The 27,298-nt window shown below is 36.2% G+C and overlaps 1 protein-coding gene across 6 annotated transcripts in view; it reads right to left on the bottom strand.

The window, feature by feature from the left end:
- DLG2 (discs large MAGUK scaffold protein 2) overlaps positions 1–27,298 on the bottom strand; it is a 1,006,374-nt gene that overhangs the window by 592,040 nt on the left and 387,036 nt on the right. For 5 of the 6 annotated variants that reach the window (XM_065729952.1, XM_065729947.1, XM_065729948.1 and 2 more), the window contains one exon: positions 18,668–18,748. The exons of the other annotated variant lie outside the window; for it this stretch is intronic. In XM_065729952.1, the coding sequence (XP_065586024.1) occupies positions 18,668–18,748 (81 nt within the window). The remainder of the gene's footprint in view (positions 1–18,667; positions 18,749–27,298) is intronic. 6 annotated transcript variants of the gene reach the window in all.

The following is a 27,298-nucleotide window of genomic DNA, read 5'->3' as shown; positions in this document are numbered from 1 at the left end:
TATACAGGATGATATACTAGAAGTAATAGCTTATATGGTAATCTGCACAAACTCAAAGGGGCACTTGGAACAGTGCAAAGTTGGGAAACCCCTGAGTTTGCATCTGAGAAAATTTATTAGATGATAAGACCAGGGAGATTTGCAAGGATGGCCACAAAAAAATGGGAGATTAAGATTACAATTCAACAGGAAAAAATATTCCCCTTATCAGTTAAGGATAGCACCACACCTCTGTGCACAAGCATTGCTGAAAATAAAATCAATGGCATTTTCTGGAAGGTTTGGAGTTTTAATCCTGGACTCCTGAGTAATACTAATTTAAAATTTAAATTTCATCACTTGAGTTTCCTGGCAGTTTCACTTTACTTCTTGTTATGAGTTATAGGAACTGTTCAAATAGTTGATTGATTCTTCCTCAGAGAGCTGTCAGCTGCATTGAAATACTTTTCTATGTAAACTTTCTTATGTCTTCTAGTTCATATGCTGATGACACCGTCTGCCAGCATGCATTCACTTACAGAGACAGAGGGAGATTTTTGTTGTGCTGCTGCATGCTATGAGATAGCCAGACATAAAGGTGTGATTTAAACTCCACAAGGATATTAAAATTCTTAATTTTAATGGAAAGGATGATAAAAGTTAATGCATAGATTAACTACATGCTTGAATGCCTTTCTATTTTAATTCTTTCCTATTGTATATTTATTACAGGGATTTACTAGAGGGAATCCTGAGACATTGACACAAAGAATTTCTTTTCTCTGCAGGCACTAAAAAGAATTTCTGTAAAGATGAGAGACTGAGAATACACACTGAGTTCACTGTTTTCCAATTTGTGCTTCCAAATCTATGTCATTTCAGCAGAAGGCTCAGCATCCCTTCCTCTGTCTCATCCCAGTGCTCACTCTGAAGAGCCCCATACTCCTCTGCACTGACTGCTTGAGATGTTTGCTGTGATAAAAGAAACCAGTTTCTTCCTTTAAAAGTTGTTCTCATCAAGAGGAGATACTTCCTCTATTTATTAAAAAAAACACTCCTTTGAACTGTGTACAAATAGTTTAGTATGTTGGCTAGAGAGTGCTGGTTCATACTATCCCATATCAGAATAAATATATATAGAATATATACAGATTATTGATACAATCCTCACTGTTAAAGGATTAACACTATTCTTTACAAGCAGTGTTTGCTACTAAGGTACTCAGGACATTAAGGTTGAAATCATCAAACAGAGATAACAAGAATATTAAAAAAAATAAGACAAATGATGTTTATGAACTGAGAAATGGTTCCAAAGGAAAGAAATGTATGGCAATAGGACAAAAAATGGAGGACACTAATAATTTTATGAAGAAAAGGGAGAAAGAAAAGGCTCTGTAAGGAATACAGATCAAGAAAAGCATGAGATAAAAAGGAGGTGATTAGAGAAAATGCACTGTACCATCTGGATAGTGTCTGAGATCAGCAAAAGCAAACAAGAGTCTGATGAAATACATGTTCCCAATTATAATCATACATAATATATCATAGCTAATATAATGAAGACTTCTGCAGTTAAGGTAGGTTTCTACTTTTCAGCCTGTTTTCCACTTTCCCAGTTGCTTGAAATATTTTTTTTTCTTTTTTGGCTGCACTACATCCTTCTTCCCTGCACAGTACATTAAGAAAATTTCTCCCTTTAATAACTCCTGATAGTACAGGCCATTTTGGAGATATCACTGGAGTAAAGAGCTCATATTAAACGACAAGAAATTTTGTCCAGTTCCAGAATGGAAGAGTATCAGACTATACATTTTGCTTTCTTTTGGTCCATGGAATAATAATGTATAACCCATATTAAAATATCAGAGCGTTTGGTTTTATTAATTACTTGGCCATATGTGCCCAAGTTACCAATGTTAAAAGAGCAGTCCCAGTTTCTGTGGCAGTAATGCTGAAGGAAGAATCTGGGATCATATCATGATAAGACCAAGGGCCTCAAAAGGTTGATGGCAGGATAGACACTGCTGTCAGAAAATTCCAAGATGATTACAATAAGCTCAAAAGCATTAACACTTTATTCCCAGGGCCTGAAACAGGGAATCACATAGTTTTGGATACATTATATAAATTGGTCTAGCCATTAAACTGAGAAACTACATCATTAATTTAATCTCAAAACCTCACTAAGATGAATATTAAATCATTTTTCTTTGTATGTTCACCCAATATGTACAACAGCAGTAAATTAGATATATTTTAATTGACTTATCCTTTGAGGAATAGCTAGTACGTGGTTTTTAAGAACTTCCCCACTATGAGCAGACAGTATTAACAAAATGAAGTGAAGCATTCAGGGCTCCTTATAAGAATTAAAAAGAAAGAGCAAGAGATTTTATAGTTGATCAAAATCTCACTAAAAAGGACAGAATGTCACAAACAGCAAGTTGAAATTTCCAATTAGCTGCTTGTAAGACGCTGCTGAGCTGCTTTGATATCTTGTCAAAGTAGAGGATGAGTATTGTTCTTTGAACATTTTAATGGATATTAACAAGTATTCTGTGGCAAAATGGGACACCATCACATACACACCTGTATGCAGAGAGATCAGAATATGCATATTTAAGCATATATTGGAAAAATAATATTCAATCTGTTGGTCATCTGCTTAGCTATAAGCAATGTAAAAAAATGTTATTTAGCTCACCAGAAATATGAAAATCCATTTTCCCGGGTAAGCAAAAAAGCGATTAGTAAGATTTTGTCAAAGTTTTAGTCATAAGTGTGCTTCAGACTGGAAAAGTAATATGTTTAAGAAGACATTGATTAGATTTCCAATAAAAGTTTCATTTACCCAAAATATTTTAGTTGCTTTGACGTAGGGTTTGTGTATTTGATATGTACTCATTTCAAATTATTAGAGCAATTTTCATTAGCCTTCCCTATATCTGCTTACTTCTGAGTGCTAGAAATGGTTTACTGCAGTTCATTTTCTGCGTCAGTACATAATTTGATGTCAGAATTAGTATTGATTTTTTTAAATCTCTTTCACAGCGTACAAAGTCAGTTTTACTTGGTCACATCATCAGAGTGAAATATATATTTTGTTTACTGAGCTTAACATTGGCAATGCTAGAAAAACTCAACAATGCTGTTGTGTTCCAGATGATGTATTTCAAGGAATTATATACCCAGACAGGCAAGAAAGAGCACTGGATTGTCAATTTGTCTCAATTACTGGTGGGAGAGGGCAAGTGGCTCCTAAGCTGAGGAACAATGCAAACCCATATGTACTGTACACTGCCATTGCCCTCTTTGACTGTGGCAGTCACACAGTTCCCTCCAGGAGAGAAGGAATGGGAATGGGATAATGAGCACCTTGCTATTGTCATAATACGTATCTAAGTACAAGTAAGACTAGTAAGGCAATATGTCTAGAAGTCAAGACACAGCATTCACTAGGTAAAGACTGAAGTCAGTGCAATTCTCTACAATTTCTTGGAACTAGTGTCAGCAATAGAAGATGAAAACAAATGACCAGACAAGAATTAGCCATCACTTGGAAAGCCTTAATTTCTCTCTACACAATGCAGTATGAAAACATTGTTTTGTGACAGAGATGACTAATTTTAAGTGAACAGTTCTCAGCTAAACTAGCAAAACAGCACTATTTAGCAACACTCCACTGAACCTAGTTTAGTGCACTTTGTAAAATTTGTGCTTACGCTACAAAACTATTCTTCCTTCATGTTTGAAAACAGAAGGACTCATTATAACAGGGCTTTTAATCTGTAGGACCCTCCAACACCTGTATATGCGTTTGCCACCTGAGAAGTCTGGATTTGAAGACAAAGCTTCAAAAAAATTAATTTGCCTTAAAGCTGAATTCCCTTTAGAGACAATGAGATACTATTTGTCCAAAGACTTTTATGATCTACTTCTCATCACAATGAATTGCGAGAGTAATGACATGCAGTTTGCAATGTGTCTCCTGCAAACAGGTTTCCGTATTTAACCAGTAATCGTCATCTTTTATTCTCCAGAGAGAGATAATTTGACATTCCTGATACCTTAGAATCCACAGAGGCTGTAGGCATTTAAAAAACTTAAATATCACAGCCAAATAAGAATTTGCCACTTAATTCTCTCTTCACATTTCTTGCTGTCATGAGAAAATAAACATTATAAAAAAATCCCTGAGAAACACAAAAGCACAGTGACGAACAAATAGAAAATCTGTGCCTTCCTTATGAATCTGACCCACTTTTATTCCAAAGTTCCCTGTCAGTCTCTCTCTTCTGAATTATGTATTGCTTTATGATGTTAGATCTACAGACTGCCTAGGCATCTTAAGGATGTATAGTACCATGCATATTTATGACACTCAGTCACAATAAACAGCTGGTTTGTGCGCACGCAATGTCATTTTGATTTGATCAATTTGAGAGATTTGATTTAGTAGTTGGGTAGGGATAGTGATAGGAGGATGGTTGGACTAGATGATCTTGTAGGTCCTTTCCAACCTAATGAACCTATGAACCTATGAACCTATTTTCTGTTCAGCAATTCACAAAAATTTGGGAAAGAAGACAGGATTTCACTATGCTTAAGACTGTTATGTTTAGGAAATCATCTTTCAAGAACATTATTTTCTTCTACCTAGAAGTGAAATGTGAGTTTGATTAAGGCTGGAAGTTCCAGTAATATAAGCTGTCACATCTTAACCTATTGTTCACATTTCCATTTAACTCTTTATTTGCTCTCAGATTCTCAGAGCTGTAAATGAAATGCTTACAGTGGTAGAAAGTTTCTGCAATATAAACTTGTAGTAAGGATGTATGACAAGCTCAAGACAAGTGTTTCAGGCATCACATTAGAAGATGTACATTAGTTGAGTTCTAATAAGATCAAACTTTTAATCATTTAATTGGCCAAATTCAAGTGCAAAAAAATAGTTACTGGATAAAGTCCAGGTTGTGGTGTCACAGTTTTCAAAACAGTCACTGCTGCTTTCATTCTTTCTTTCTCATTTTTAGTTTGAGTTAAATCTCTTCCATGCATCATAATGACACAGAGAAAGTTAATCAGCAAAAGGCTTTAGGTTATTCTGCATTATTGATCCTTTTATCAGACGACTGTCTCAAGTAAAGACAATAGAGGACTGAAGCCCAATTTACCTTCTTTCAGTAAATGTGTGAAACTAAGAAACTCCCTTACCAGCAAAAAGATTTATGTTAATTTTTCTTGTAATAACTACTTATCCTGAGTAATTAATAATTTGAATAAGCAAAAAAGACCAATAAAATAACTTACATCATATGAAGACAGATTTATATGGAGAGTAAATTATACAGCACATGCAACTCTAGGCTGTAGAGAATTTCTGCTGTGTCTTACAATATAAAAGCTAAGATTTATGTTTCACTCTGGTTTATTGATCCTCTTTGTGCCATATTATCCAACTAATTTCTAGGACTGAAATACCAGCATGTTTATGAATATTATCTCTACGTAAACTAAGATCTCTTTTAATATACTTTAAAACATTAATTGATTCTGACACCATGATTTTCAAGTAACACCACACCTGACTAGATACTTTAAAATTTTATACACAGCCACAATATGAAGTCCTCTTTTTCCAATTTACTACAATTTTATGTAATAAAAATTTTTACTAGATAATATTTGACTTTAAAACTTGTATCCTCCATGAATTTGCTTGTGTCATCTGCTCTAAGACAGCAACAAAACTCAGACCACCTCTTTCTCTAGAGATTTTCCCACATTAAAGAACGAAAATTCAGTTTTAGACAAGGTTCAATCTTAGTCTTGCTGCAGATTATTGTTACATTTCTATATCATACAGTCAAAACAGAATTAAGAAAGCAAGAGGGAAGGAACTTGAAGCATCTAAACTTATGTATCTTCTACTCAGCAAACAGCATACACCTTTTTCATTGTCAATTCATTAACGGTTTCTAACTCTTCATTCCCTTTCTTTTTTATGGTGCTTAGACTCACTGGTTCCCATACAATATCTCTCCACAGGACCTTTTAACATACGTTTCTCCAATTTGCCATCAATATTTCCTTCTTGTCTTGCGCTTGAATATAGCCACTGACATTCAACCTTACCTCAACTCACTCTCTTTACCAACAGATAATATTAGGAGTGCCTTTAGGATGCTAAAATAAGAAGAGGGCTTTTACTTGTTAAGTTCAACTGTTCATTCAGAAGCTACCTCTCTCCCAGCAGTCAAAGGAAGCAAGCACTGATATTTATAGGAAATTGCTGGAATTTGATCACTAGTTATCCAATTTAAACTGTTGGAATACTTGGAATAAAGGCAGCAAACAGTAAACCCTGAAAAGATTAAAAAAAAAAAAATCTTGACTCAGAACTCAGGAAGTCATGCAGTTGTTTCAAAAGTCATGTGAAGAGTTTTATTCTCTGTAAATGTAGGTAAAATTTCTACCTGCTGCTAACAGACTCCAATCATCTCCAAATTACAGCCCTCCTTTCCTTACTGGGGAAGAATGAGTACGGTTTAACCACTTCTTATAGATCTAGCTTTTCCCCCTCATTATTGCTTGAAATTGCCAAGTGAAAGCTCTGTTAATTCAGCTGTAGAATGAATGAAAAATAGTTATTGCCAGAAGAGATAGGATGAGAACCTATGAAATGTATGGCCAGCATTTAGTAGCATCTCCCCGATGAGGGAAGGCAGAGCAAACTGAATCTGTTCAGCCTTGAGAAAAGAAGACTCAGATGTGATCTTATAAATGTTTATAAATATCTAAGTGTGGGAGTCAAAGAGACATGGCCAAACTCTTTTCAGCAGTCTGTGGGGACAGGACAAGGGGAAATGGCCATAAGAAGTTTGGCAACAATATGCAAATTAATTTCTTCTCAGTGAACAGAAAAGGGTGACAGAGCACTGGAACAGGCTGCCCAGGGAGGCTGTGGATCCTTCTTCTCTGGGAATATTCAAGACCTACCTATACATCTACCTGTGCAGCCTGCTGTATGGAGCCTGCTTTGGCAGGGGTGTTGGACTCGTTAAGATCTGGAGATCTCTTCCAACCCCTCTGATTCTGTGATTCTGTGATTTAATCACCAAGTTTTAGTCTGATGCTTCAGCCCGTGGTGCAAGGAGCACAGCCTACATCTGTCAAACTGACAGAACTTCTTTCCCAAAAACATTGTTTTGCAGAGGCAAAAATGATGTCTACAAATTCTTCAGAATATACAATGAAGAGGTCTTATCCCTTTTGTCCTCAAGCATCTGGTGCAGTAAAATCATGTGGAAAATGTGCTCATGGCTCTCTCAGTGTGAATATTTGAACTCCCTAAGTGAACATCTAGTCCTTACATCTATTACAGTGGCTTTGAGCACTCCCAAATACGAGAGTAAAACTGGACCCTGGGCAAGTTCAGTTTCCCACCACATTCCCAGGAATGGCACTTGATTTCTGGCAATAAAACACCCCACAAATCTTCTCTTTTATTCTCTTTCTTTGGTGCGGAAATTAATTTAAAACTGTCAGCTGAGTATTTGCCCACTTGCTCTGTAGATGCACATTATTTTAGAGTAGATAATTCATCTCTGTTGTTTATTCAAATTCTGAAAATGTATTTCATTATATAAATAATATTTTAAAGCTGCATGATCAATTATGTCACTATTATATAAAAAGGAACTTGGGAGAATCAGGAGAAGAAAAGACACAAATAAATTGAACTAGCCAACAGTTTCAAAAACTCCAGGAAAAAAAAAAAAAGAAAAAAAAACAAAAAAACACCACAACAGCAGCTAAAAAGTTGCTGACTACTGTATAAGTGGAAATGAAACAAAGGAAAGTGTAAACTGTACTAAATTTTAAGAATGACAGAAGTTTGGCTGAGAAACAGGGGTTCTCAGCAGTGGGAATTTTAAATTTGGTCTTAATAGTTCTCAGTCTATAATTTCACCCTTCAAAGTCAGTCCCTAATTAATTTCAGTGAAAGTCACAGGATCATGAAATTACAGTACTTCAATTTGGGCCTTGAGAAACTGATAAAATGTAGTCCAATTTCTGCTTGAAGGAGGACTAACTTCAAAGCTAACACAAGTGGCTCAGGACTTCATTATTTTAGAAGTCTTCAAAAGGAACTTTGAAAATCTGGAATCCAGAAGTTCAGTGGAGCTTAAGTTGAAGGATAATTTAAGCTAAGAAAGACAATTCTTTTGATGAAACTTCTAACCAAAAATTGAAGTGTCTGATAATGCAAAATTTTATTCAGTGAAAATAATTAGATATTTAAATAAGGATAGAGGCTTTCAGAGATTACAAGATGGGGCAGAAAGTCCACAGATATTGAACAAGAAGAAAGCATGAGTTATGTTTGTATCTGTAAGGCTGTAAATATAAAACTTTGAGATGTTTTATCAGTCAAAACAAAACCTGCAATTTTCAGATTCCTACAGCCAAAGTGATCTACGCCTATTCTTTCACAAGAATACAAAGTAATCTGTGCAAAGGAAGATCTAAGACAACTCATTCAATGCTAAAACCTGCAGCATTACTGAAAGCTTACATAATAATGAAGCTATGCACATTCTCTCATTCGACAATATACTCTGCCTTGGATCTAAACAAGTTAGAGCAAAAGTTTTTACAACTCTGTGTTTTTCTCTCTTTGAAATAGATATTTGAACATCATTTTATTTAATCCTGGAGTTGAAATAAAGGCTCACATTCAAGATGATGAACATGAAAATGCATCTTAATTGTCTGCGCTTTAAACAATTGAACAGTTTCTTGATGTCTAAAACTTCTATAGTCTTTAGCAACCGATTTAACAAAATTCTATTAGTTATTAGTAATGAAATTGATAACAATGATTTCTGTAAACAAGAACAATGACTTTGTCCTCCAGTAAACAGAAGTGTTGCTTGTTAATTTGTTTGTTTTATTGAGGTTTGGGTGCAAATGCTGTTATAGAATAAAGCCTTCCACAGTAGAAGGTGGGGCCATCAGAGTTAATCAGTTCACTCTTTATTTAGAGCTGTTACTTTCCATCCTGTAAAATTCTCCATATTTTGCTAATTCTAATAACTTTTTATCCACAGCATAAACATCCTGAATAAAATATAATACTAACTAAAATTTAACATCAAGTAAAACTTTAAATCAAACATTTTTTTTTTTACAGAGGTACATACACTTGGTATTAAAGCAGTGAGAAAATGTGAATTTTTATACTGGGCCAAAAAAGAAAATTTAATGTGAGTTTCCTTGAAACACACATCTGCTATAACAATTACATTTTATCATAATTACTTTTGCTCTGGGAAATATTTTTTCAAATAAGATATAAAAAGAATTGCATTTGTAACAATAAAGCTCCTATAAACTGTTTATAAAAACAATCAAAAAGCCTTGGGCTATTTACAGAAAGAGCATATATTACCAATAAAATTAAAGAGTCTGTTTTTACAGCTCATATTTCACATTATTCTCTCTTCTTTTCTGAATTGCTGAAGATTTGCAAGTATGGAACAAAGAGAAAAATAATTTCCATCCATTAGGTGGAGACTGAGTAATTAAAAAAATAAATTGGGCAGTTACTGAAGCAACCATAGTCAATATAATGTAAAGGTACACAGGAGTATACTTTAAGTTATAACACACTTTTTCAGAAGGAATTTCCAACTGAATAGTTACTTTACCTTAAACTACATGTCAAATAATGACTATTTTCTGAACTTAACAAAGTTAAGAGAATTACACCAAACAATCTCAATGGTAAGTGATACTTCAACTTCTAACAATCATAAAAAACATTTTGAAATATTTAATCACATATGCTGTCTCCAGAGGCAATAAAAGTACTAATATATGTTTTTTAAAGAAAATTATCTGAAAGATTTTTAAAAGTTCTGAAAAAAATAGAGAATTCAGATAGACTTCAAGCTCCTGAAGTTTTTAAAATTCTTACTGCTGTGTAATAATGACATTATCCAATATTGGAAAAGTTGTCTAATAAATTGTAAAATTATGAAGATTGCTGTGAAAGTTATTATTATTAATAATAACAGCATTTATCTATTTGTTATTTATTTATTTATTTATTTATTCTCTAACCTGGGAAGCTCTGAGTCGCTGAATCAGTGTTGAGAACTATTTTTAGCTCTCATAATGACACTTATCCAACCTAAGTTAACTTCATAGCTAAGTAATCAAGAAAAGGAAGATCACAGAAACACACAATCACAGAATTGTAGGGGCTGGAAGGGACCTCTAGAGATCATCTAGTTCAAACCCCCTTGCCAAAGCAGCTCCCTAGCCCAGGTTGCACAGGTGGGTCTTGAATGTCTCAAGAGAAGGAGACTCCTGAACCCCTCTTGGCATCCTATTCCAGTGCTCCATTGCCCTTACTATGAAAGTTCCCATGCACATTTGTCTGGAACTTCCTATGCTTTAATTTGCGGTCATTTCTGCTTGTCCTATCTCCATGCACCACTGAGAAGAATCTGGCCTTGTCCTTTTGCCTCCCACACCTTAGATACTTATAGACATGGTTCAGATCCCCTCTGAGTCTTCTTTTTTCAAGGATGAACAGACAGAGGTCTCTCAGTCTTTCCTCATAAGAGAGCCCCAGTTCCTTTATCATCTTTTTGGTCACCTCTCTTGGCCTGCTGACTCTTTTTATTGCACCCTAGGATAACACTGGCCTTCTTGGCCACTAGGGCACACACTGTTGTCTCATGGCCAACCTGCCATCCACCAGAACTCGCAGGTTCCTCTCCTCCTCAGAGCTCCTCTGCCACAGCTTACCCTCCCCAACCTGTACCACTGCATGCTGTTATTACTCCCTAAGTGCAAGAGTCTATACTTTTCTTGTTAAACCTCATTTAGTTCCTCTGCCCAACTCTCCAGCCTGTCCAGGTCTTGCTGAATGGCAGCACATCCTTCTGGCATGTCAGCCATTCCTCCCAGCTTCATATCACCAGCAAACTTGCTGAAGGTGCATTATATCCCCTCATCAAGGTTATTGGTGAGGATGTTGAACAAGAATGGACACAAAACCAATCCCTGAGGAACAGGCCTCCAACTGAACTCTGCGCAGCCAATCACAACCCTCTTCCAATCAGCCAGTTCTCAACCCACCTCACCACCCAGTTTCAAGTGATTCAAGCAATTCAGGTTGTTTATAGTAATCATGTAGTGGTGGAAGTATGCTTTAGCTCCACCTACAGTAAATTGATATTAAAAAATAAGTAAAAATCAAGCATAGTATGTTCATAATTATGTGAAAAACATCAAGAAGGTATAAAATAGTTGGGTATTATTAGCTGACCACAAAACCTTCTATAGGAGGAAGTGGGAATGCAGAGAGTTTATGTGAAGTTTGTTGACTCTAAAGTTTCACTGGCAACAGGGTGAGTGATAAATTTCTTCTTCCTTAAAAAGGTTTAATTTTTACACTAATGTAAACCATCTTTCATCCAAGCTGTCAAATTATACCAACTTTTTCCATGGAGCAGTTGGTACAGGGGTCACAGCACTCATGAGCAGACATGGCCTCCTTTGGGAGGAAATATGGAATGTATTTAATGGTGTGGTGAGTTTAGAAATTATTTCAGAAACCAGAGTTAGTAGATGGTCAGAATCACACATCTGTTCTACAAGAGGTCATGGAAATTTAAGCTGACACTAATATTCAGCAATTCTGGCTTTGTTTCTCAAAAAAACACAGGAAGTGCCATCATTGATAGCATAGCCAACATGTGTAATTCTTCATCCAGTCATAATTTACAGGGTTTTATACAGAACTGATTATAGAGTCATTGTCTCACAAAACAGTTCTATCTGAGCTACCAAACTCAGAGGCAAATCTCTACTTAACGTGATTTAAAATACCTGAACTAAAGCCCCCTAATTTTTAAAGTTTATATAATGGAAATGACAGTTGACCCAGCACCACATAATACACTCATAATTAACAGGATTTTTTTGAAAAATAGCTTTAGTGCCTTGGGGGAAAATGTAGGTCACAGCATCAATTAAAAGCAGAAAAACTTCTTCATTGCCTATGTAACATTTAATTCCAAATAATTTGGTTGCTGTAAATTAAAACCCCACTGCATGGCATCACAGGAATGGAAAACATCATGAATAGCTCATGCAAAGAACTATTTCAAGCTCCAGCATTCATTTTACTCATATAACATGGTTAAAAAAAGAGAAAATATTGATATTAACAATATTTTTAATCAGTTTTTGTGAACAAAACTGTTAACTGCATATTCAGCTTTCTTTAATATTAGTAGGAAGTTAATATTAGGCCTCTACAGGAAATTATGTGAGAATTACTCAATCAAGGATTAAACACAGCAGTTACCTTTGCTTCTAATTGCAAAGAAGATTTAAGATTACTTAAGACTCAAGTGTTCAGTTTTAGTAACTGGAAGATGCAATGAAAAATCTTGCATGTTAGAAAGTAGAATATAGAAATAAATTATTTCAGATGAAATATGATTCTCCGCATGGGCTGCAACTGAGAATTTATATAAAATGCTTTCTAGTAATACCTGAAATGTCAATGATAACTGTTAATGGAAGCCACTGCAAAGTTTAAAGAATTCCAGTTTAAAAGAGTTTCCAATAACTAGCATCCCATTTTTAATAGTACTAACTTCTTGGTCCAGAACAATTTTCAGTAGTGTTTAAGCCTGAAGAAAGCCCTAGTAACAAAATCTCTCAAACACTGCCTGACTTTTTTAATGTTTGTTCATCTAGAAATTTAGTATATTTTGTCTAGAAAGTTACATAATTAGAAGATTAATCATTTGCTTCAATGGGAGCAAATGTTTCTACTCAGACTGTGAGGTTGAAAGATCATCTACATGGTGGTGAGCCAGGCTGCCTGAGCAATATCTGACAAAGTCCTTCAGAGAAAACACAAGTGAGCAGCAACTGACACAATGGGAGGAAGGAGTAATAAACTGACAAAATGTACCTCCAACTGCTCATGAGCAATCATGAATAATACAAAGGTACTGGAGGAAAAAATAGATGTGATAACCATATAATGTTTTCAGCACAAAAGTTCTTCACCAAGAAATAACTTTATAATTCTGTAGTAATATAGGAAAGGTCTGAAAAATTAGAAGTGGAAGTATTTAAACAGTTATGGTAATATATATATCCCTTAATATATAAGGGAGTGGATCTGTACATCAGAAATACAGTCAGCTTTTGAGGTGCAAACTATACCTATATTCTCTACTGAGTTTTTCAAGTTATAGTAAGGATTGTAGGAGCCCAGTTGTCCTCACAGATGAAATGTTAACATCATGGAAAGAATGTTTTATTCTGTTTTGCCCTATACTCATTGCTACATCTTGTAATTTACAAGTCAGTGTTTACATGTGTAATTTGCATGTCAGTGTTAAGGACTGGGAATCTAATGTGGATGGCTTTCACCAAATTCAGAACTAAAAGTGAAGTGGCTAAGCTTCAAAAATCTTAGATCTTGAGGATAAAGCAAGAGACAACAGAAAGAGATAGACCCCAGATAAAACAATTTTCAACAGTTCTCCTTAGGATTAGGCTAACATCTTAGACTCCTAGTAATCTAGCTATTTAACTGTTTTAGATGTTAAGGAAAAAACAGATTATCTGAAAAGAAGCCATGAAAATGGGAGGGTTTTTTTGTGTGTGTTTTTGTTGTTGCTGTTTGTTTTTGTTTTTGTTTTTTGAAAATTTCACAATTGAGCAATGTATCTTTCCATCCTTGCACAGCTGGAGATGAGAGTCACTTTCTCCAACTGAATGGCAGAGACCAATTAGGACAAAATTATGCTTTGTGGTACCTCAGACTTAAAGAAGGAAGCTTAAGTTCAATGCAAGTCAAAGCAGGGAACCAGAAAATAATAGTTAAAATGAGATATTTGGGAACAGGGAGGGTAATTCAAATAAAATTTTAATTACTCTAGAGGTTGAATGGTGCACCTATAGACTATGAGTCTCAGTTCTTCTTATCTCTAAATGTGCTAGTCTGTTATGGTGTGAGGAAACATCATTCACTGCTCTGAGAGTATGTGTAATAGTCTACAATCACTAATGTTCTATGTAAAATGGAAAAATTCAGTTGTTCAGGAAATATGATGATGTGTGGTTTTTTTTTTGGTCTGAAAGCAATTTTCAATCACCCTTTTACAGATAGGAAAAAAAGGCTAAGAGAATGAAGAAAGCTGACCCAAATTACACAAGAAGGGCTGCAAAGACAGAAAATAAAACAGCATGTCTTAAGTCCAGAGTCTCATTTTAAGGACCCCCTGGCCTACAATGAGTTGTACAAAATATCAGAGAGATGTAGATAGCAGACAGACACACAACAAAGACAAAAATATCAAACCCTCTCAAACAGATCTTATGGTTTTAATCAACATTTACCATGTCCAGACTACAAATCAATAAATGAAGATTATTCCAAATACCAATGACATTGGCAGGATTTAGCCTTCATCATCATTCAGGCCAAGAGATGGTTGTACTGAAATCTCTATATATTTGGTGTATAGGAAAGGAAAAGAAAATGGAAAGAGAAATGGAAAGGGAATGGTAACATTTCCAAGACAAGAGCAATAAACTTAACCTCAAAATTTCCAAAGATATTTTGACTTTTTCTTTTTCCCTCGGAACATTAGTAACAGAAGTATGGAATACAGGTATCATTTATTTTCTTTTAACTTCTATTTATTTATTTTTGTCAGAAACCTTTTCAAATAAGAGGCCAACAGAAATAATTTCTACTGAAGTTTCCTTACATAGCTATAGGTAGTATCCAATTGATTCAAGTTTGCATTGAAGTACAAGCTGTAGGTCTCATATCAAGATAAACTAAAAATGAGGAAATCTTTGCTAATCTCTATTCATCCACAGGAAGGAATGTAAATGAAAGTAATTGCTCTCATTAGACCAAGAAATACAATTCTACATATCTTCATTTGAGCTAGTAGATGGAGAAGAAAGTGATAGACTGCGTTAGATGAGTTGAATCTCACTCAGCCTTATCGTCTAATCCCACATTCCTGCACTGAAGAAGATTTAGCTGAGTCTGCTGGACTAGAGATCAGGTGCCTAAATGATTCAGAGTTCAAAACAGAGTATCACTGTTTCACTGAGTTTAGCCTAATGTACCACAGTACATGATTTTGACAACAATATCTTAAATAAGAGTGCATATCTATTTCAGAAACATAATGGGATAGAAATTTACAACTTCCTGTGATAATATTCCTGTGATAATATCCTTCTTGCACCTAGGGAGGAATAATTGCATGCACCAGTACAGGCTGGGGGATGACCTGCTGGAAGGGAGCTCTGTAGAGAGGGACCTGGGTGTCCTGGTGGACAACAGGCTGACCATGAGCCAGCAGTGTGCTCTTGTGGCCAAGAGGGCCAATGGCATTCTGGGATGCATTAAAAAGAGTGTGGCCAGCAGGTCAAGGGAGGTGATCCTCCTCCTCTACTCTGCCCTGGTGAGGCCTCGCCTGGAGTATTGTGTCCAGTTCTGGGCTGTCTGGTACAAAAAAGACAGGGATCTCTTGGAAAGAGTCCAGCGCAGGGCCACAAAGATGGCGAAGGGACTGGAGGATCTCTCCTATGAAGAAAGGCTGAGTGAACTGGGTCTGTTTAGCCTTGAGAAAAGAAGACTGAGAGGGGACCTGATCCAGGTTTATAAATGTCTGAGGTGTAGGGGATAAAGTGGTGAGGCCAGACTCTTTTCAGAAGTGTGTGGAGACAGGACAAGGGGGAACGGCCAGAAACTGCAGCACAGGAGGTTCTGCACGAATGTGCGCAATAACTTCTTTATGGTGAGGGTGATGGAGCACTGGCACAGGCTGCCCGGGGGGGTTGTGGAATCTCCTTCTCTGGAGATATTCAAGACCCACCTGGATGCCTACCTGTGTGACCTGGTGTAGGGAACCTGCTTTGGCAGGGGTTGGACTCGATGATCTCTTGAGGTCCCTTCCAACCCCTGTGATTCTGTGATTCTATGATTCTATGACAATTTGCTCTGCATCCTCACTACTGAAAAGAACTGTCCAGCATTTGTCTGGCTTCACTCTAGTTCGTATTCTGCTTTTCTTTGCTTCACTGAAGAATCTCCTTATTCCCAGACTCTTATGTCACTCTCTGGACGAATTTTTCTCCTGCTAACTTTTGAAGGTATGAACTCTAGAACTTGGCACAATATTTGTATCATCAACTACAGTCTTATCCTTATTCTTCATGTATCATTTAACATTAAAAGATCACTGTATAAACCCTAGCTGAACTGCCCATTCTCCCCTCTAAAATCACCTGAGTCATCTATTTCCAGGTTAGGGGTCCCATTTTTTTGTGTGGGTGACAATTCTTTCCTCTGTAATCCTTCTCTTCCAAGTAATAATCACTTTGTTTAAATAGATTCTGCTTACCAGGCCAGGCTATAACTGAATGAATCCATCTGACTGCTCCCTCCTCTTAAACTATTTTTTAAATCTTCGTATGATCTGCAAATCTTGTCATCCGTGAATTTTTGCCACCTTCCAAATCATTTGAGCTAACACTGAAACATGTTGTTTCTAAATCATGGAAGACTATCTCTCAATATTTTCATGATAAGGCCATTTATCGTTTACTGGTAATTTGCAATGTCAGCTAATCAGTCCTCAATGAGTATTACTTTGATAAAGTATACTGTTATTTATTAAAATTAGATACAGAGTGATATTAAATCAAATGTCTGACTAAAACTTACACAAAATTTAGAGACATTCATCAAACAAATTCAGTCTGAAATGAAGTTTATCTAATATACTTGTATTGCTTTAAACCTATGTTGAATATAATAAACTTATTCTAACCATAAATTTATTATTAATCTTGCTTTCTTAGCTAAGTATTCCTTAAACATCCCAATGCTTTTCCCATTGATGACATCTAGCTAACCTCTTCTGCAGAATTATTTCTTTTAATAAAAATAAATAGCTCAATACTCACACTCCTGAATTTCAAAAATATTGCAACATATCTCTTCAGCTTGATATTTTGTGCCTCTTAGGAAAAAGTTATCAAGTAATGAGCTCTCTGATTTACTTATTTTATCACCAGCAGATGTTGTTTAACATGCTTTTAAAGATTCAGTGCTGTTTGCATAGTAGGGACACTGGATCTCCTACTACCATATGGGCTTGTTAAGGAGCAAACAGCACTTGCCTCCTACTGTGTGCCACTCAGTATTGAAGAGGTATCAGAGCTTTTTGTTCATCTTTGTGTGAATAAATGACACGATTAATTAAAGAGTGACTGACTAGCTTCACTTTTGTTCTTGGAAGGTGTTAAAAAAAGCAGTAAGAATTAGCTATGTGCATCCAAAATAAACCCAGAAATAAATTTCAGAACACTGTTTTCAGAATCATAGTAGGCAGAAACAGTGTTAAGATATAAGTGGTAAGAGTTCTTATTCATTATAATTAATACTGAATTCAACCTTAAGCACCCCATATTTTTTTTCCCTATTATCTGTGATAATTACCTAAACATCATAAGCCATTATAAATTGATGTCCACCTGGCAGAGTGTCCTGCAAGGGTCACTCAGAATGATCATTTGCCTATTTATCCCTGTGTCTTGCTAACTCTGAAATCAAACGATAGCAATTTGGACATCAACAACATATCACTGTAGACTACGTTTACCAGAAATATTCCATTAGTGTGCATTATCCTGAAATCTTAACCAATCTCCTTTTCCTCCTGAGATTCCAAAGGACCCAGCTGGCAAGAAACCAAAATATCAAGTTTCTCTCATGTCTATTATGATAATGGCAGGAGGTCAGACACTGAAAGCTGAGAACACAAATGCAGCATAAACCAAACTGAATATTTTTATAACAGAGATGTATGGAGGTTTGTATCTTCTTGCAATAGAGTCATTGGCTTTTTTTGTTTGTTCATTTGAATTGGAGTTTTTCAATGTATTGGCTTCAGTGATAACTCCTTTACTGAAAAAGCTCTTTGATAAGAAAAATATTTTCATTATTGCTGTTGTCTGTCAGGCTTCTCAAGTCCATTTCAGCAGCAACATTCAGCATAAATACACTTATTTTTCCTTTTCTATATCCCAGGTTGGTCCCACTCATAAACTGATTTTATCACTTCAAGGCCAACAGAGAATAAATAAATTTCAATAAGTTAAAACTAAAATCTTCCTCACCACATGAGATAACTAAAATTTAGGCATTTATATCTGTTATTTGACTATAAAGAATGTCTAGACATTGAGAGAAAGTCAAGACAATGGAGAGAGACAATCATTTTTAGGATATAATCCACCTCAGTCCAAAGGAAACATCCAAAACCAGTTAGAACTGAAATCAAGAAGAGTCATTTACTATCATGGCAATATCATTGATTTGGTCAGATGTCAAAAGCCAGGTGAGGGCAATTTGGTTTTCTAAAAGAGCAAAATATTTTTAGTTTAATCACTGTAGCTAAGGCAGAATTTTTTTATCCTCGGAATCTTGTTAGTTATTGAGGCATTCAGTAAAGAAATAATAAAAAAAAGGGCAAAACTATGAAGCAGCAGTCCAAAATCTATTTCCCTTCCTCACTTTTTTCCCCACAGCTCAGTTCACTACTCTCACCTGTGCATTAGTCCATTCCATTTCAGGGAAAGGTCCCAGCTGAAGGCCTCTACCTGTGGGATTCTCTTCCTCTTGTCCTTTCTGGAAGTACATAGAGACATCTACTCAGGACACGTTCCAAACTCAGATGTTTCATTATGTTTGCATATGGCGCTTAGTTGCGTACTTTTGCTTCACAGTTTGTTTTCCAGGGATGAGGCAAATTTGTTGCTATAACTGCTCTGAGAGTTAATCTGGCATATCATCTATAAGCTGAAAAATGGTATTAATACACACTAAACTGCTCAGAGGCTTTTTAACATAATTGAAAAAGCATTACGTTCTATAATATTCAATGTGTTATTGATCATGAATACCTGTGGAATAATTATTTTTCCTTCAAGGAAGATCACACAGGGGAGAAATATTTTACAAGAATTAACACTGCACTAATTTATTTCAGTATATTTTCAATATGGAACATCTACAATCTCAATTAATTAGCAAATCAAGCAAAAATGCTATAAAGGAATAAATAAATATTATCTTTACAGTCCACCTTTTTAAATTTGAAATAATCTTGTTTCTTTTAAATTTCAAAACCCACTCTATATTATATTTATGAATTTATGATGTTTAACACTAGGAGATTATACACTTACTTTTAACTAACATTGGATTTATGTATTTATGTATGTATGTATGTATTTATTTATTTTAGTAGAATGGAAAATCTGCAATTAATTCACACCTCTGACTAGGCATGAGCCCATGCCATTGCATATAAAAGGAATTCTTACCAAATTATATTATGTCCTGCAAGTAAAAGAACTGTGTTGCAAGGATCACAATGTTTGTAAATAATAAAATTATTTTGTATTTAAGCATCTATTAGCTTATTTTTATTTAGTAGAATGTTTAATTCCTAGAGTACTGAAATGGATTTTTACAAAGTTCTTATTCATTACATTGTTTATGTGAAGTTTATGCTCACCTTGTTATATTACTTTAAGGGCGGTTTTTTTTTTCATATATTATTAAAAATCATGTCTTTTAAAATGCAAAAGGACAAAAAAAAAAAAAAAAACAACATTGTTTTCACTATCTCCTGCAATACTAAGACGTTTTACTTGCAAGCACTAGGTAAACAAAACATTTAGGGAAGTCTTGAGACATTGTCAGTATAAAGAATGGCTGCTAATTAAAAAAAATGGGTGTACAACAGTTTATTGTTAAGCATAGTCCAAGGAAAAGAGACTTCTTGCTCTGCTTTCAAGCATTACTGATGCCATAAAACAGAACTGTTAAGACTTGAGGTTTACAGTGATTCTGTCAAACTTCAGTCACCTGGACATGAGCAAAGAGATTACTTTCAGATGAGGGAAACTCCTGAGAATAGTTCAATGCTCAAAGGCACTGGATCATCTTTGGAGGATGCATTCATATCGTACCTTGTTCAGGATGGATTTTGGTCTGTATATTCAATCAAACTCATATGCACAGGATATTTTAACATAACAAAATTTGGACTAACTTTTCTTACAGTGTAGCAAGTGGCAATGGCTTTCCACATGTCAAGATCGGGCCTACAGGAAGGGTTGGAAGGCACTAAAGAGACAAGTCCAGCACAACTGCATTTAGACCACAGTAACTTTTTGCTTATCTGTACATGTAGTTTAGCTTTTAGAATAGATCCTAGAGACTTAATAAATAAATTCATAGTTTTGAATGCATAGAAGAAATGCTCATGGAGAGCTAAGAACTGCCCTGAGGAAGAAAACATCAAATGCAAAAATACAAAGAAAGGAACATTTATATTTCACTCCTCTAAAAAGGAGTCAAGAATGAGATTCTGTTGCAAAACAGTGTTCCTTCAAAACACTGCTGTGCATAAGGACATGAGTTATAACTATTGTGCTGTAATTACTAACTACAAGAAAACAGCAGAGCTATATCATTTGGAGAACACTGTGTTTTAAGATATGTACTGAACAAAAATGAAGGAAACCTACACAAGAAGTAAAACAGTAATGAGATATTTAGAATTCACAGCCTAGGAAAGACCAAAGACAGGATATTACATGGGGATAGTGATCAGTTGCCTCCACTGAGGCCAGAACCTTGAGATATCATCCTAAATTGGCTGCTGTGGATAAAGCCTCTAACTGCTAAAATGCTGAAACACTGAAACAAATCCTTTTCAGCACTTCATACTATGAATCCATAGCTTTTATCAATCAGAACTTCAGGTTTCCAGGTAATTTCAGCAATTTTATTTGGGAATCAGACAAATAATAGCCAGTCATCAGGAAAAGACGTATTCCTCTGCACTGATTAAATATGCATATATACATATATACATATATATCTGTTTTCAAATCCATATTATACAAATTGCACTGAGTGCAGAACTATGGTGTAGAAATGTAACCCTCTTTGTAAAACATGCTCTTGAATAAATGGAAGTGAAGGAGTATTTATAAACAGCAATATTTTTAGGCTTCATAATGTATACTATAAATCTGACAACTCTAAAGGAGAGTTTCACAAATAAGACTCTCCTGTTGTCATTAGACGTATGAAGTTAGCACTTTGTCTTCAGCTGCTGCTTCATAAGGATTCCTTCAGAGGGCTGGAGCACCTCTCCTCTGAATAAAGGCTGAGGAAGATGGGCTTGAGCTTGGAGAAGGCTCTGGGATGAACTCTGTGTGGCCTTCCAGTTCTTTAACCTTGTGTGCAGGAGGAAGAGTGACTTCTTAGACAATCTGAGAGTGATAGGACAAGGGGAAGTGGCTTCAAAAAGAAAGAGATGATATTGAGATTAGATATTTGGAAAAAATTCTTTACTTGGAGTGTGTTGAGGCACTGGCACGGGTTGCCTAGAGAAGCTGTGGATGCCCCATCCCTGGAGGTGCTCAAGGCCAGGCTGGATGCAGCTCTGGACAGACTGAGCTGATCAGCAGCAACCAACCCATGACAGTGGTTTAGAACTGTATGGGCTTTAAGCCATTCTGTGATTCTATGATTCTATAATGCATAAGGGTATGGGCTTCTTGCTTGTCATTTCTAAAAGCTCTATGAGTACCTCAGAAGTCATTGTCCAAGTATTCCATTTTCAGAAGGGATTATATGTATCCATATTTAGAGGACAGCATGGAAAATTTTGTTAATCTGTGGTTTAAGGAAGAATTCATTTCTTGCCATGGAAAAGGAATGGCACATACACAATACTGGGATGTCCCTTGGTCCTACAGAAGTACCTTCATACAACATCAGACAACATCAATAAGTCATCTACTCAAGAAAATTTGAAAAAAAAAAAAAAAATTCTGTCTGACAAAAGATATCTTAAGAAGGTGAAGATCATGAGGAAATATGAAGGAACTAGGAAGTTCCTGCTAATGTTATGTCGAAGGCACTGAAGTGTTGCTATGCCAAGAAGCAAATGAACCATGAAGGCAGGGAGAAGAGGTGCATAAAGAAAATTGGGTTACTGTGTCTAAATAAAGCAATGAAAAACTGTTGCACTTACAGGAACTTCAATATACTGATTGAATCAACATAGTTTAGTTTAAATGTTCCTTATGCCAAGAATGAAACAGTTATATTAATTCTACAGAATTTTTGCAGGTGCAATTACAAGTCACGCTACAATCAGCATTAGCATGGGGTGATAGAATTTTTTGGCAAATAACTGTGTTCAAACTACAAATTTCAATCACATCAGATAATGAAGGAAGGAGAAATTTCAAGTAAAAGCTTAAAAATATACAGGAATCTACAACTTCCTTTTTAAATTTGAGTCTTTCTTCTTACCAACTCGTAGCAAAATAATAAAAGCTTGATAGCACATTGGTGATGAGTCCAAAAATACTTTTAAAGCAGGCAGGCTTGTGAATGAAATGAAAATTCAAGACCAGCAGATGGGTTTAACTGCTGTTAAATGTGGAGTGGTTTCCAAGAACATTATGTATGTAATAATAAATAGCCAGAGACATAAAGTTTTCCCAACAGTTTAAATCCTAAGAATATGAGCTAAGAGAGAGCTTTAAGCTTTGGCTCACTGCAACATCTTTAGTTTTTTACCCTTGTCTACAGCAGCAGAAAGTGCTTGTTATTGACAACGGGTGTCAGCAATGGGTGCAATTAAAACAGCACTGAGCACAGTTTTAAAGCAGGCAGGTTTAACATGGGCTTTCTGAAACAGGAATAGTTCTTGGCTGTGCTTGCAGGTTAATCACATTCAGCAACAGTATAGTCATTGTCAGCAGTGGATAATCACACTAGTGTACACAATGCCTCAATTTGTGCATATGTTTTACATAATAGCTATGTTACTAATTGCCTTCCCTTCTAATTCTTGATCTGGATGCAGGAATGGGAATGGTGTGCCGCATGTAGGATTCCTGCAGTTTGGATCTAACTGTCTCCATGCCTCATGCCCTGCTGGTTTAAAGCAAAAGTGAAATTACAAAGCCCTATGAAAATAGGCAGTCACTTTTCTGTCTGAATTTAAAACACTTTTGGCTTTATCTCCTAAACCACTAGAAAATAGTTTTGTCAACTGGCAGCTATGACTATGTTAAAACTGCGTTTTTTACTACATATCATTATATTTGACTGAAAAAAATATTGCAATTTTATGCAATAAAATTGGAACTTATAAAGCCATATGGCTTTGCTCAGAAGCCCTGACAAGGAAGACTGCAAAAGAATGAGTGGAGCTGAGAGAAAGAAGAAATCTAGACTGAGATGGAAGCCCAGAAAAAATGTTGGTTTTTTTTAATCCTCAATGAAGCCAATTGCTTCTGTGGAAACAAACACTTTGTGAGAAACAATGGAGAAGAATGGTGCTGAGTCCAAGGAATACTGGAGATCAGTGCAGATCTGTACTTTAATGCGTGCATCTGCCTGCAGAGATGTACCTGGGATTCTGGTTAGTTAGTTTGTAGCATCAACATGTGCTGAACACTATCCTGGACAAGCTGGAGGGAATGGGAATAGAAAGAGAACAAGTGAAAGAAGAAAAAGGTGAGGAACCAAGTGAAAGAACTGTATCAGACATGTCCTGACCACATACAAATCTTTACATGTGGTACAGAGTATATACTTGTTCTGTTGCCAGCTCATTACTTTTCAAGGCTACTCTAGAAAATCATGTCTCTAAGCTGTAATGCTATAAGCATCTCTTTTCCCACTTAATTTTCTCTGTAGAAATAAATTTTGAAATAACTATCACAAAAACACAGCTCTTCAATCCTATCATTGAACCCCAATTCATGAAATGGATAAAATTAATTCAGGTGACTGATGCTCGTGTTGCATTCAGTGACCAGCAAGTGTTCAGGGGTCTTCCAAGAGATAGAATCACAAAAGTGTAGGGGCTGGAAGGAACCTCCAGAGATCATCTAGTTAAAACCCCCCTGCCAAAGTAGCTCCCTAGCCCAGGTTGCACAGGTAGGAATTCAGGCGGGTCTTGAATGTCTCCAGAGGAGACTCCACAACCTCTCTTGGCAGCCTGTTCCAGTGCTCTGTCACACTTACTGTGAAGTTCCCATGCATATTTGTGTGGAACTTCCTATGCATCAGTTTGTGACCATTTCCCCTTGTCCTATTACCACACACAGCTGAAAAGAGTCCAGTCTTATCCCTTTGTCTCTCACACCTTAGATATTTATAGACATAGCTCCGATCCCCTCTTAAGTCTTCTTTTTTCAAGGGTGAGTGGACCCAGGTCTCTCAGCCTTTCCTCATAAGAGAGGTGCTCCAGGCCCTTTTTCATCTTTGTAGCGCCGCACTGGATTCTTTCAAGGAGATCCCTGTCTTTGTACTGGGGAGCCCAGAACAGGACATAATACTCCAGGTGAGGAGTGTCTCCCCTCATCAAGGTCATTGATGAAGATGTTGAATGAGACCAGATGCAGCACCAACCCCTGAGGAACACTGCTAAGTACAGGCCTCCAACTGGACTCTGTGCCAGTGATCACAACCCTCTTAGCTCTTCTAGTCATCGAGTTCTCAACCCACTTCCCCATCCACTCATCTATTCCACACTTCCTCAACTTTGTTATAAGGATGCTGTGGGAGACCATGTCAAATGCCTTGCTGAAATCAAGGTAGACTACATCCAGTGCTCTCCCCTCATCCACCCAGCCAGTAATGACATCATAGAAGGCCACCAGGTTGGTCAAGCATGACCTTCCCCTGGTGAACACATGCTGACTACTCCTGATAACTCTCTTTTCTTCCAATTGCCTGGAGATGGCATCCAGAACAAACTGTTTCATCACCTTTCCAGGAACAGAGGTGAGACTGACTGGCCTGTAGTTCCCTGGATGACTTTCTGCACAGCAGTATAGACCCAGTTACCCTCCACTATCATAGGTACACAATACCATTATCTGAGGGAAGAGTACTACTTCTTCTACATGACTTCTACTTGTATCTTCCACTTTGATATATATATATACATTCACCATTTATCAGTCTACTATGACTTTAACAGTCAGTTTAAGAGTAGAAATGCAAGTTTGATTTTTTTCTGATTCCTGTTAATCAAAGTTACCAGTGACAACAACTTCACTTCAATGGAGACGTTTGAAAGTTCTGAATGCATATCACAGTCTGATCAATTTCTCAATAGAGTTTTTGGTTGTTGTTTTGTTTTGTTTTTAACTTTCTTTTCATCGGCCACTTGGACCTAATGTTTAGTAACTGCTACTTAAGCTTAGGGCTGATAAACTGTATCTGCTTCTCAGATTATTAGTCACCTAGTTGTAGTACATGCATCAAAAACAAATTTGGTGTTTATGAGGTCCTCTTTCACAGCAGCATCTCCTAATAAAGTAAGGCTAATAGTCAAGCACAAGTACATAGGTTTGTACTTTTTTTCCACTTTAAAATGTGAAATAGTATATGCCTTTTGTTTGTATATGTCTTTTTTTCTTTTTCCTGAGCAGCCAATATGAGCCTCTTTTGCATAATATATGCTGTATTTCTGGCATATCCTTCAAGGTTTTAGATCGGCAATATTGCACTCCAACAGAAGCCAGTATGAAGTATTTTTCCTCTTATCTCATAGAATATTCACTCTAACCCTCATTTCAATATGTTTCTTTTCATTTTGGAGTTAGGACCATTTTTGCTATTAAGATCTCGTCAATTGCATTCAACACTTGGTCCGAAAACAGAAACTCTCTTAAAGGTTTACAAGGTTTCATGAATTATGCATTTTAAATAAAAAAAAGTCATTTATCTGAGCAAAAATGGCTTTCCAAGCCATTTTGAAAATTTATATGTAGTCCGCTTATATTGTCTTATATCCATGAGATATTTACAATGACAATTTAAAGTCTCCTTATGTTTTACAGTAAACTGACACTCAGCTTTTATCATCTGTAATGCAGAAGCTATTTCCAGGCTTCTTAGAGTAGAGTAAGAAGATTGAAAGCAAACTTGTATTTCATCTACGAAAATCATTAAGATCCTCTAATTCTTTTATCTTTTCCAAACTTTTAGCAATATTAAAGCATTCCTTTCTCTTATTGTTCTCCCTTCAAAGAAAACCAAGTGTGTTGAGGATGCAGGTTTCAAAAAGGATTAGTGTTATGATCTACTAGTGCCCCTTCGAAAGCTAATAATACATGTAATAGCAGTTCATTCAGCTTTGAGTGAGCAGTTCATTCTTTTTCCAAGGAGCATCTGATCACAGCTCACTAACCTTTCTAGATCATACAGCTTGTGAGGTTATCAGTGATGTGCTTTTTGCTGGACAATTTCCATTGTATAGCACAACTCATGTACAGAGTCATAGGATATACCAAGTTGGAGTGGTGAGGCACTGGTAGAGGCTGCCCCGAGAAGCTGTGGAGGTGCTCAGGGCCAGGCTGGATGGTGCCCTGGGCAGCCTGATCTCGTGGCAGGGGTTGGAACTGGACGAGATTTAAGGTCTCTTTCAACTGAAGCCATTCTGTGATTCTGTGATCTATGGTATTCATTACATGTTATTTATTCATCCAATTAGTTCAATATTCCCTTAATGTGGAATCTCTTTAGTAAATTCTGCTCTTTAGAGACCTCTCTCTCTGGTCAGCTTTTGCATGCTGATATGGCTGTGCTGTCAAGTGCACGTAATGCCCCATATTTTTTCTCTTTCTCTTCTGTCCCAAGATCTGTGGATATTCTTTAATGAGGTATGTGCAGCACTTAACTCTTCTACTGTTAGGAGTAATATGTAGTGTCAAAACTAAAAAATGAAAACAACTGTTTCTGGGAACCATGTCCAACTTCATACATATCCCATTTACTTTCACTTTGGGTGTGTATTTATCTCCTAATGAACTGCTGCTCATTGCTTCTATGAGGATTCTTCCAAACAAAACATGCTACTGACTCTTGTCAACTTCTGCAATGCAATTTAATACATATTCCTTTTCATATCTTATCATTTGTGGCACCAAGTGTGTTGGCTTCCATTAACTAATGTTCCACATATGCTTTTGCTACATTAGAAGTTTGACGCTGTACATTTAGCTTTTTCCTCTTGCACTTGTGGGATTCTTAATTGGGATATTCAATCATTATTCTAAGCCTGGACTTGATGCCTTCTTTCATTGGATAGGATGAATTTCTGGGCTGAGGCCAATGAGATGA

This window comes from Cyrtonyx montezumae, unplaced genomic scaffold, assembly GCF_038088225.1.
Source record: "Cyrtonyx montezumae isolate F1298 unplaced genomic scaffold, pur_monq_1.0 scaffold_12, whole genome shotgun sequence".
Lineage (NCBI taxonomy): Eukaryota > Metazoa > Chordata > Aves > Galliformes > Odontophoridae > Cyrtonyx > Cyrtonyx montezumae.
This window is presented reverse-complemented; position numbering and strand designations above follow the sequence as displayed.